The 12,399-nt window shown below is 73.7% G+C and overlaps 2 protein-coding genes across 2 annotated transcripts; both read right to left on the reverse strand.

Moving 5' to 3' along the window:
- Positions 1-528: 528 nt before the first annotated feature.
- RORC (RAR related orphan receptor C) lies at positions 529-8,218 on the reverse strand. The gene is given in 12 exon segments (XM_072846683.1): positions 529-723; positions 841-865; positions 867-930; positions 933-950; positions 1,710-1,820; positions 1,897-2,004; positions 3,023-3,155; positions 3,310-3,431; positions 3,581-3,949; positions 4,262-4,403; positions 4,492-4,577; positions 8,191-8,218. Coding segments are annotated over 12 exon segments (1,365 nt in total). The 3' UTR covers positions 529-564.
- A 3,091-nt stretch (positions 8,219-11,309) lies between these two features.
- Positions 11,310-12,360, reverse strand: LOC140644147 (acyl-coenzyme A thioesterase THEM4-like). The gene is made up of 4 exons (XM_072846712.1): positions 12,021-12,360; positions 11,830-11,940; positions 11,616-11,740; positions 11,310-11,518 (listed from the first exon to the last, which is right to left on the reverse strand). Exons 1-4 carry the CDS (start codon positions 12,281-12,283, stop codon positions 11,457-11,459), a joined length of 561 nt encoding a protein of 186 aa, XP_072702813.1. The 5' UTR covers positions 12,284-12,360; the 3' UTR covers positions 11,310-11,456.
- Between the last annotated feature and the right edge of the window lie 39 nt (positions 12,361-12,399).

Raw genomic sequence — 12,399 nt, forward strand, 5'->3', positions numbered from 1 at the left:
TGTGTGACAGAGCGTCACCAGGTGACGGAGCCCCTCTGGGTGACGGAGCGTCGCCGGTGACAAAGCCCTGCCGGGTGACAGACCATCGCCGGGTGACGGGGCGTCACTGGGTGACAAATTCCCGCCGGGCGACAGAGCGTCACCGGGCGACGGACCCCTCCGTGGGTGACGGAGAGTCGCTGGGTGACAAAGCCCTGCCGGGTGACAGACCATCGCCGGGTGACGGGGCGTCACCGGTGACAAAGCCCTGCCGGGTGACAGGCCATCGCCGGGCGACGGATCTCCTCGGGTGACAGACCATCGCCGGGTGACGGGGCGTCACTGGGTGACAAAATCCCACCGGGCGACAGAGCGTCACCGGGTGACGGACCCCTCCGTGGGTGCCGGAGCGTCGCCGGGCGCCGAAGCCCCTCCGGGTGCCGGCGTCCCGCCGGGCGCGGGTGCCCCCCCCGGCCACGGGAGCACCCACGGGTGCCGGCGCTCCCCGCCGCCCCCGGCCGCGGGCGGGCAGGGGGCAGGGGGAGGGCGGGGCGAGGACCCGGGGGGCCGCGTCCCCGCGGGGGCTCAGCGGGCGCCGCCGGCGGCCTCGGCCTCGGAGAGGAAGAGCTCGCGGTAGAGCGGGGGGAAGGCAGCGTGCAGCACCCCGGGGTGCAGGCGGCGGAAGGCCTGGAGCTGCTCCACGTGCTGCGAGCACAGCGCCCGCAGGCGTCCCTGCGGCGGCAGCTGCCCACGGGGACACGCGCCCGTCACGCGGGGCGACGCGCCCCCGCGGTGCCCCCCTGCCCGCGGCGGCCCCCCCACCCCCCCAGCCCCGCGCCCGCCCGGGCCCCGTGCCCGCACCCTGGCCAGGAGCCCCTCGCGGTGGGTCCGGCGCAGCAGGAGGCGGAAGGCGACTTCCAGGTGTCCCTGCAGCCGTGCCACCTTCGCCTGCTCCTGCAGCCACGGCCGGCCTGGGGACAGGGGACACGGGGGGTGGCGTGGGGACGGGGACGGGGACGGGATGGGGACAGGGATGGGGACAGGGATGGGGATGGACAAGGATGGGGACAGGATGGGGACAGGGATGGGATGGGGACAGGGACAGGGATGGGATGAGGATGGGGACAGGGATGGGGATGGACAAGGATGGGGACGGGATGGGGACAGGGATGGGGATGGACAAGGATGGGGACAGGGACAGGGATGGGGACAGGGATGGGGACAGGGATGGGGATGGACAAGGATGGGGACAGGATGGGGACAGGGATGGGGACAGGATGGGGATGGACAAGGATGGGGACAGGATGGGGACAGGGATGGGGACAGGGATGGGGACAGGATGGATGGACAGGATGGACAGGGATGGGGACAGGGATGGGGATGGACAAGGATGGGGACAGGGATGGGATGGGGACAGGGACAGGGATGGGGATGGACAAGGATGGGGACAAGGACAGGATGAGGACGGAGATGGGGACAAGGCCGGGGATGGCGGTGGGGAGAGATGGGACCATGGCAGGATGGGATGAGGATGGGGACAAGGTGGGGACCACAACAGGACAGGGACAGGGTGGGGACACCACGGGGACAGGGCGGGGGGACAGCAGAGGACACCCAGCCCCAGCACCCGCTTTGGGAGAAAACCACGGGGCTTTGGACAAACCCTCGTTCGGGTTCCCACAGGGCCGGGGAGGGAAACCGAGGCACGGGGGGGGCGGGGGGGCCCTCACCGGCGTTGATGAGGACGAGGGCGCTGAAGAAGGCCACCTCGCTCTCCGAGAAGTGCAGAGCGCAGAGGCTCTGGGCGAAGTCGAAGATGGAGCCGATGAGCTCGTGGCAGCCTGGGGCGAGTCCTCGTCACCGCGTGTCCCCCCCGCGTGTCCCCCCCGCGTGTCCCCCCCGCGTCCCCAGCCCTACCCAGGGATCGGAAGAGCTCGGCGCCAGCGTACTTGCCCTCGAAGAAGACGGTCCGGTTGTCGGAGTTGAAGGCTCGGCACATGCGCACCAGCACCACCTCCATGGCGCCTGCCACCGCCCGGCAGCGGGACGGGGACGGTGGCACCGGGGGACACGGGGCCCCGCGGTGCCGCTGCTCGGGGTTGGGTTGGTGCCCCCGCGGCACCAGCCCTGGGGACTGTCACCTCCCCGAGGGGTCAGGGTGGCCCTGCGGGACTGTCACCTCCCCAGTGGAGCCCATGGGACTGTCACCTCCCCAAATGAGGTTGGAGTGGCCCTTGGGGACCGTCACCTCCCTGACGGGACCCATGGGACTGTCACCTCCCTCATGGGACCAGAGCAGCCCGTAGGGACTGCCACCCCATGACGGGACCACGCCATCCCCTGGGGACCACGCCATCCCCTGGGGACAATGCCATCCCTTGGGGACGATGCCATCCCCTGGGGACCACGCCATCCCTTGGGGACCACGCCATCCCCTGGGGACAATGCCATCCCCTGGGGACCACGCCATCCCTCGGAGACCACGCCATCCCTTGGGGACCACGCCATCCCTTGGGGACGATGCCATCCCCTGGGGACCACGCCATCCCTTGGGGACCACGCCATCCCTTGGGGACCACGCCATCCCCTGGGGACAATGCCATCCCCTGGGGACCACGCCATCCCTCGGAGACCACGCCATCCCTTGGGGACCACGCCATCCCTTGGGGACGATGCCATCCCCTGGGGACCACGCCATCCCTTGGGGACCACGCCATCCCTTGGGGACCACGCCATCCCCTGGGGACAATGCCATCCCCTGGGGACCACGCCATCCCTCGGAGACCACGCCATCCCTTGGGGACCACGCCATCCCTTGGGGACGATGCCATCCCCTGGGGACCACGCCATCCCTTGGGGACCGCCACCTCCCGATGGGGCCATGGCATCCTGTAGGGATTGTCACCTCCCTGATGGGACCAGAGCATCCCATCGCCCAGGGACACCAGGGCTGGGGAGACGGGGGCAGCAAGGACCGTGGGGCTGGGGACGAGGGGATGGAGTGGCCCCGGGGCTGGGGAGAGGGGACGCGGTGGCCCCGTACCCGCTTTGAGGAGGACGATCTGGTCGTTCTGGCAGAGGTCCATGAAGCCGCACAGGCGCTTGGCGAACTCCACCACGTACTGGATGGCCTCAGTGATGCGCCCGGCGCAGCGCTGCCACATCTCCTCCATCGACTGTGGGACCGGCCGTCACCCCCGCCCCGAACCCCCCCGAACGTCCCCGTCGCTCTGCACCCTGCCAGAGCCCCCGGCGCCCGGCCCTCGGCGTCCTCTGGGTGCCCTGGGGACCGCCGCGTCCCCTCCCCTGTTCCCACCCTGGTGGCCTCACCTTCTTCTGGTAGGCGCAGACCTCCTCACGGGAGAAGGTGTCCCAGCGCCGGAGCTGCAGGTCCTCGGCGCGGAGCTGACAGGTCTCCCGGTACGACTTGAGGACGTTCTGGGTGAGGTGCTCTGCGGGGACGCGGTGGGACGGGGGCTCGGGGACGGGGACGGGGCAGGCAGCCCCTGCCCACGGCCCCGGCGGGCGAGGTCCCACCACCGCCGAGCACCCGTTGGCGACAGACCCAGCCCCCACGGGCACGTGGCACCCAGCGACTCACCGATCTCCACGCTGGAGGATGTGGGTGACTCCAGGAGGCTGCCGACATCGGGGCGGGGGTAGAAGTCGGGGCCGTCCCTGTCCCCGTCCCCGTCCCCGTCCCCATCCGGGCCCCGCTTGGGCCCCTCCAGCCGCCCCAGCTCCACCTCCGCCGTGGGACCAGCCCTGCCCTCTGTCCCGCCGTGGTGGGTGCCGGGGCACCCCGGGGTGCCGGCGGGGGTCAGCAGGTGGCCCCGGCACCCCGTCAGCCCCGGGGGGACGGCGGGTGCCCCCTCGGCCGCCCGCTCCCGCTGCCGCTGCTCCAGCTGCTGCTGCACCTCGGCGTGCAGCCGGTCCCGCTGCTTCTTGGACATGCGGCCGAACTTGACGGCTGCGGGGAGAGGCGGCGGCGCTGGCGGACACGCGCGCCCCACGCGTGCCCCACGCGTGCGCGCGCGCCGGCCGGGCTCCCCGCGACCTACATAGCCGGGGCACCGGCGCTTTCCGGCCCCACGCGGGTGTCACGGCAGCCCCGCTTCCTCCGGGCGCGCCCACGGCCCCTCCGCTTCCTCTCGGGGACGCCGCGGCCCCCCGGGAGCGTCCCACGGTCCCCGGGCAGCCCCAGCCCCGGGGGGGGTCGGGGGGGGGGGGGCCCCCGGCCGCGGGGAGAGGGCTGCACCCGCGGCCCGGGGCCGGCACCCACCGTCGCGGGACATGCCGAGGCGCAGGCACTTCTGCAGGCGGCAATGCTGGCAGCGGTTGCGGCTGGCCCGGTCGATGGGGCAGTTCTGCTGGCGGCTGCAGGCGTAGCTCAGGCTGCTCTGCTGGCTGCGCCGGAAAAAGCCCTGCACCGGGGGTCACCGCCGGGCCGGCACCCCGGGGCACCCCGAGGCCCCCCCCCGCGCCCCGAGGCCCCCCCGGCGCCCGGCTCACCTTGCAGCCCTCGCAGGTGATGACGCCGTAGTGGATCCCCGAGGATTTGTCCCCGCAGATCTTGCAGGGGATCACCTCGATGTGGGCTGCGGGCGGGAGGGACGGCGTGGGCCCCGCGCCCAGGGACCCCCGGGAGCTCCCGGCCCCGCCGGGCTCACGTGGGACCGTGGGTGCCATCTGTGTCCTCGCCTGCACTCCTGGGCTCGCACGGCCCCTGTGGGACCACGTGTCCCCTATGGGCTCGCATGGCACCTATGGGCTCGCATGGCCCCTATGGGACCACGTGTCCCCTATGGGCTTGCATGGCCCCTATGGGACCAGGTGTCCCCTATGGGTTCGCATGGCACCTATGGGCTCACATGGCACCTATGGGACCACGTGTCCCTTATGGGCTCGCATGGCCCCTATGGGTTCGCATGGCACCTATGGGACCAGGTGTCCCCTATGGGCCCACATGTCCCCTATGGGCCCACGTGTCCCCTATGGGCCCACGTGTCCCCTATGGGCTCGCATGGCACCTATGGGCTCGCATGGCCCCTATGGGACCACGTGTCCCCTATGGGCTCGCATGGCCCCTATGGGTTCGCATGGCACCTATGGGCTCACATGTCCCCTATGGGCTCATGTGTCCCCTATGGGCTCACGTGTCCCCTATGGGTTCGCATGGCACCTATGGGCCCACATGTCCCCTATGGGCTCACATGGCACCCATGGGCTCGCATGGCCCCTGTGGGACCAGGTGTCCCCTATGGGCTCACATGGCACCCGTGGGCTCACGTGTCCCCTGTGTGACCATGCGTCCCCTCTGGGTTCACGTGTCCCTCACAGGTTCATGTGTCACCACACGGGCTCACGTGGCCGCTGTGGGCTTACGTGTCCCCTATAGGCTCGCGTCCCCCACGGGCTCACGTGTCACCCCGCGGGCTCCCGTGTCCCCCCGAGGCTCCCACGTCACCCCGCGGGCTCCTGAGGGCCCTATGGGACCACGTGTCCTCTCTGGGACCGCGTCTGCCACCCCCGTTCTCACCGGGACTCCAGGGGCTCGTGTGTCCCCTATGGGCATCGGTGTCCCCTATGGACCCAGATGTCACCTACGGGCTCACGTGCCCCCCACGAGCTCGCGTGGCACCCACGGGCTCCCGTGGCACCCACGGGCTCCGACGTCCTCCACGTGCTCAGGTCCCCCCCAGGAGCCGCTGGGTGCCCCCCGGGCGTCCCCCCGTGGCCCCGGCGCAGGGTGGGCCCTGCCGGACGCCGGGGGCTGCCGAAACCGCAGCGGCAGCGAGCGCCGGCGAAGCCGCAACTGGGACGCGGCCCCACCTCGCAGGAAGGCACCCGCCGCCCCGGCACAGCCCGGCGTGGCACCGGCACGGCCCCGGCACAGCCACGGCACCAGTGGGCAGGGGGCCACGGGGTGCGGTCACGGGGATGGGGGGCACCAGAGCCGCGGGAGCGGGGGACACCGGGGCTGGGGACGCTGGGGGGACACCAGAGCCGAGGGACACCGGAGCTGGGGGGCCACAGGAGCAGAGGGGACACCAGAGCAAACATGGCAGAGCCGGGGGGACACCGGGGTGGGGACACCGGAGCTGGGGGGCCCCAACCCCGGAGATGCCCCCGAGCCCCCAGGAGACCCCTCCCCCCCGATGGCTCTCGTCCCCCGACCGCCACCAGCTTGTCACCCTCTGCCCTGCGCACGCTTGCGCACACCCACGCGCATCCGTGCACCCTTGCACACGCTTGCGCGCGCTCAGACCTGCCCGAGCCCCCTCCTGCCTGCGCACACACGCTTGCACACGCGCCTGCACGTAGGGGCGCGCTTGTGCACGCCCGCGCGCGGTCGTTCAAGCACGGGGGTTTGGGGGGGCTGATGCACGCTCGGGCACGCTCGGGCACGTGCACACACCCTCAGTCACGCACGCGCGCCTGGGCACGCTTGCCTGCGCTCGTGCGCGTTTGCAAAGGGTTGTGCAAAGCTGTGAACGCTCGCGCACGCTCCCGCAGGCTGCTGCACGCTTGTCCACGCTTGCACGCATTTGTGCACGCTTGCACGTGTTCGCAAATGCTTGCGCACGCTTGCGCGTGCTCGCACGCGCCGGCGCGCACCCGCGCGCGCTCACGCGCGCTCGGGGATGCTTGCACGGGCCGGCGCGTGCCCGCCGACGCTCGCGCACGCTCTCGCACGCTCCCACGCGCCCTCGCGCCCTGGCGCACGCTCTCGCACGCTCTCGCACGCCCGCAGCCGCTCCTTCACGCGCGCACACGCGCGCACACGCCCGCACCTCTTCCTCCCGCGGCCGAATCCGCTTCGTTGGCTTTTTCCACCCGCCCCAGTTTTGGGGCCCGACGGCCGCCCTCGCATCCGGCGCCGGCGGCCGGGCACCGGGGACCCCCGCCGCGACACCGGCCGGGGGGGGCCCTGGGAATTCGGCGCTTTGAGTCAGCCCCGCACCCCGGCACCCGCATTAGTCAACGGTGCCGGCGCCGGCGGCTGCCAGGAAGCGCCGCTTTCGGTGCTGCTCCTGCCGGGAACCGGCGGCGAGAGGTCGACGAGGTCTCGCCCGGCCCCACGCCTCCCCGCCAGCGCCCGTCGCTCCCACGGCACCCACCCGCACCTGCGGGCACCGGTTCCCCCGGGCGCCCACCAGCCCCGCGGGCACCCAACGGCACCCGTCGTCCCCACCGGCACCCACCACCGCTACGGGGGCCCGCTGGTACCCGTCGTCCCCGCCAGCACCCACCAGCACCCACCAGCCCCAGGGGCACCCACCAGCACCCACCAGCCCCATGAGCACCCACCGGCACCCATCGTCCCCGCCAGCACCCACCAGCCCCAGGGGCACCCACCGGCACCCGTCAGCTCCACCAGCACCCACCAGCTCCATGAGCACCCACCGGCACCCGTCGTCCCCACCAGCACCCACCAGCCCCAGGGGCACCCACCAGCACCCACCAGCCCCATGAGCACCCACCGGCACCCGTCAGCCCCACCAGCACCCACCAGCCCCAGGGGCACCCACCGGCACCCGTCAGCTCCACCAGCACCCACCAGCACCCACCAGCCCCATGAGCACCCACCAGCACCCGTTGTCCCCACCAGCACCCACCAGCACCCACCAGCCCCAGGGGCACCCACCAGCACCCATCGTCTCCATCAGCACCCACCAGCACCCACCAGCTCCATGAGCACCCACCGGCACCCGTCAGCCCCACAGGCACCCGCTGGCCCCAGGGCACCCACCGACCCCCACCGGCTCCACGGGCACCCACGGGCACCCACCAGCCCCGCAGGGACCCGCTGGCACCCGCCGGCTCCGTGAGCAGCCGCCAGCACCCGTCAACCCCGGGGACACCCACCGGCACCCTCGGCCCCCCCAGCACCCACGGGGACCTGCTGGCACCTGTCAGCACCCGCTGCCCCGGGGCGGGGGGACGACCGGGCGCTCCCGACACCCCCCCCCCGGCGCGGCACCACGGCAAAACACGCCATGACACGGGCAGACACGTCACGGCACACGCCATGACGCAGAGGGTTAGCGGGGGACCCCTGGGGACCCCGGCCCCAGCACCCAGGGGTGCCGGCACCCCTGCCTCAGTTTCCCCAGCGCCAAAGCAGGGGGGCTGCGGGCGGGGGCGGCGCGGGAGCGGGGCCACCTGCGTGTCCCCGTCCACGTCCCCGTCGGTGTCACCTGCACCGGCCCCGCGCAGCTGCCAGCCTCCACCACATCTAAGGGCGAGCGCCTGGCCCGCAGGTGCGCGGGGGCACCCATGGGTGCTGGGGGGCACCCGCGCCCCCGGCCTCGCGCGCTGGCAGCCGCAGCTGTGGGTTCGGGGGGGAAACGGGGCTGCCCAGCGCCGTGGCACCGCCGGGACACGTGGCAACATGCAATAACACGCGTGCACCCCCTGCGACACGCGTGCACCCCCTGCGACACGCGTGCACGTCACGCTCGGTGCACGGACACCCGGAGCCGTGTACAACACCCGCACGCCCTGTACTGCCCTGCGACATGGGTGCACACGCCGTAACACGTGTGCCTGCGCAGCTACACGCCGTAACACATGTGCACACGCAGCAACATGCCGTAACATGTGTGCGCACGTAGCAACACGCCGTAACACGCATGCACAGAACCTCTAGTGTGTGCAGATGCAGTTACACAACCCTCATTGCACGCGTGCCCTAAAACATGCCTGCACATGCCACAACACGCATAGCCGTGCTGTAACATGTGCCAACACACCTGTGTGAGCTGTAAAACACGCGTGACGCTGACACACGCTGACACACGTGGCCCCCGTGCCCCGGCAGCTCCCGGTGCTCTCACGCACGCGCACACGTGGGCACACGGATGCGCACGTTCACACGCGTGTCTGCGCACACGTGCGTGTTCCCACAGGTGTGCACGGGTACGGTCGTGCACACGCCTGCCCGCACCCTGCCCTCGCACACACACTCACACGCTCACGCTCTTGCACACGCACAGTCCAACACGCTCCCGCCCGCTCGCACAAGCGCGCAGTCGCGCCCACACGTGCGCCCACACGCACACCCGTGTGCTCGCACACCCTTGCACACACACACGCCTGCTCCCACCCGCTTGCACACACGCCCCCACGCCCCCACGCCTGCACACACGCGCTCCCAGCCTCTTGCACACGCGCTTGCCCCCCGCACCCTTGCACACACCCATGCACGCCCCCGGCTTGCACACGCACGCAGATCCCCGTGTGTCCCCACGCCCTTGCACACGCGCTCCTGCCTGCTCCCACACGCTTGCGCACACGCGTACACGCGCTCCTTCCCCCTTGCACACGCGCCCGTCCGCTCTCACGGGCTTCCACGGAGAGCACACGCGCACGCGGGCCCGCGTGCTCCCACGCCCTTGCACACGCGTGTGCGCACCCGGCGCGCTCCCGCACGCACGCACACGTCCGCTCACGCGCTCCCACACGTCGCACGCTCCCGCACGCACGCGTGCCCGGCCGCGGGCGCGCGCCCGCCGGCTCCCCCCCCCGCACGCCCGCAGCCCCCGGCTCCCCCAGCCTCGCCCGCACACGCGTGTGCCCCCCGCCCGCGGCCCCCCGTGCCAGGCCCTACCTCGCATGGCGGCGGCGGTGGCGCGGGCGGCGCGGCCGAGCGTTATAAGGGCGCCGGGGCCCCCCCCGCATCCTGCCCCCCCCGGCATCCTGCCCCCCCCGGCCCCACGCACTGGAAATTTCCGACTTTCCACGGCGCGGCCGGGGGGGAAACTGAGGCACGGAGGGGCGGCGCGGGGACCCGGGCGGCCGGGGGTGCCCCTCACCCCCCGTGACCCCGGTGACCCCCGGCGGCCGGGCGGGCACCGCCGCCACGGCCCCACATCCCCGGGGGGGCTCGGGCACCCCCAGGCCCCACGGGACCCCCCGGCCCCCCGAGGTGCTCCCTGTCGGGGTGCGGCAACGGGACCCCGCGACACCCTGAGGTGCCTGGCCCTGGGGCGCAGCCGTGGGACCCCCCCGCACCCCGGTGTGCCTGGCTTTGGGGTGCAGCCGTGGCACCCCCCGGCACCCTGAGGTGCTCCGTTTTGGGGTGCAGCCGTGGGACCCCCCCCGCACCCCGGTGTGCCTGGCTTTTGGGGTGCAGCCGTGGGACCCCCCCGCACCCCGGTGTGCCCGCTTTTGGGGTGCAGCCGTGGGACCCCCCGCACCCCGGTGTGCCCGCTTTTGGGGTGCAGCCGTGGGACCCCCCCCACACCCCGATGTGCCCACTTTTGGGGTGCAGCCGTGGCACCCCCCGGCACCCCGGTGTGCCCACTTTTGGGGTGCAACCGTGGGACCCCACAGCACCCCGATGCGCCCGCTTTTAGGGTGCAGCCATGGCACCCCCCTGGCACCCCGGTGTGCCCGCTTTTGGGGTGCAGCCGTGGGACCCCCCACGCCCCGGTGTGCCCACTTTTGGGGTGCAGCCGTGGGACCCCCCACGCCCCGATGTGCCCGCTTTTGGGGTGCAACCGTGGGACCCCCTGGCACCCTGAGGTGCTCCGTTTTGGGGTGCAGCCGTGGGACCCCCCACGCCCCGGTGTGCCCGCTTTTAGGGTGCAGCCATGGCACCCCCCCGGCACCCCGATGTGCCTGCTTTTGGGGTGCAACCGTGGGACCCCCCGCACCTCGATGCGCCCGCTTTTGGGGTGCAGCCGTGGGACCCCCCGGCACCCTGAGGTGCTCCGTTTTGGGGTGCAGCCGCGATACCCCCCGGCGCCCAGGGGGGGTCAGGCGCTGCCGGGCCATGGGGGAACCTGAGCCCCGCTTCGGCGAACCCCACCCCGGCGCGGGGTCCCCCCGGCCCGGCCCCTCCCGTGTCCCCGCCGCGCCCCGGGCCCCGGCCCCCTCCGCCGCCGGGCTCGGCCCCGCCCCCAACCCCGCCCACGCAGCGCGCCCCGCCCCGCCCCCTCTCGCGACTCCGCCCACACCGCCCCAGCCTGCGGCCACCTCGTCCGCTGCCGCGGCCCCGCCCACGCGCCCAGGCCCCGCCCACGCGCCCAGGCCCCGCCCTCCCGTGCCGGCGGACCCGTGGCCGAGCCCACCCGCGGTCCCCTCCGTGTCACGCGGACCCCACGGTGTCCCCGTGTCCCCCCGTGTCCCCCCGTGGGCAGCGCAGCGGGGGGACCCGAGGTGGCAGCGGCGGGGACACGGCGGGGGGAGGGGCCGGGGCGGGTCCCGAAGGGCTCCCTGCTCCCCCCCACCCCCCCCCGGGGGACCCCTCCTGGCCGTGGGGTCCCACCCGTGGCCCCCCGGGACGCGGCTGAACCCCACAGAAACACCAGGGACACGGGGGGTGATCGCAGCGGCTCTGATGCTCGTGGGCCCCCCCCCGGCCCCGCCTGGGGAAACTGAGGCCCGGGGGGGGACGACACACGGGGTGACACGGGGTGACACGAGGGGACGGGGGGGACACGGGGGGACACACGGGGTGGCGGGCACGGCTACCGGCCACCGCCCTCCTCCTGCGCCGGGTGCTTGGTGGGGTCCAGCCGGATGAAGAGGCCTGGAGGAGAGAGGGGGGATGGGACGGGCTGGGTGGGGCCCCCCGCGTCCCCCGCGTCCCCCGCGTCCGTCCCCCCCCGGGGTGTCCCCGTCCTCACCGGTGGCCCGGGCGTGCAGCGTGTCCCCGTCGGCGCTCCGGACGTGGCAGGAGAGGAAAACCTTGCGCCCCTCCAGCCGCTCGGCGCGGCCGTCCAGCAGCAGCACGGCGCCCAGCGGGACGGGGCTGCGCGGGGGCAGGGCGGCTCAGGTCCCCTCGGTGTCCCCCCCCCCCGCCCCGGGGACCCCCCCGCCCCCCGCCCCGGGGACACTCACGCCAGGTAGTCGACGCTGAGGTTGGCCGTCATCACCGTCCCGGCCACCGCCAGGGCGCAGGTCCCCAGCGCGCCGTCGACGATGGCGGCGATGGCTCCGCCGTGGGTCAGGCTGGGGGGACACACACACACACGCGCGGTCGGCGCCGGCGCGGGGACGGCGGCGGCGGCGGCGTTGGCGTTGGCGCTTACCCGGGGTGTCCCTCCAGGTAGGGCCCGGGCTGGAAGAGGCAGAGCAGGCGGCGCTCGGCGGCGTTGAGGAACATGGCGTACTCGAAGCCGGCGCCGGCGCCCTCGATGGCGCGCAGGAAGAGCCGCGTGTCCCCCGCCGTCCCCGGCGCCCCGGCGGGGCAGCGCCCGCCCGGGAGGTGCTGGCGGGCGCGGGGGTAGGACGGCAGCCGCGCCCAGGCCCCGGCGGCGGCCATGGCGAGGAGCCGCCGGTAGTGCCGCCGCATGGCCGCGCTCCAGCCGCCGTTGGGCACCGCGCGGTCCCGGGGGCTCGGGCGCCGCGGCGGGGGCGGCGGGTGGGGCCGGGCGGGGCCCGGGGACGGCGGGCGGCGGCCGCCGCCCG

This window comes from Ciconia boyciana, chromosome 26 (genome assembly GCF_034638445.1).
Source record: "Ciconia boyciana chromosome 26, ASM3463844v1, whole genome shotgun sequence".
NCBI classification, from domain to species: domain Eukaryota; kingdom Metazoa; phylum Chordata; class Aves; order Ciconiiformes; family Ciconiidae; genus Ciconia; species Ciconia boyciana.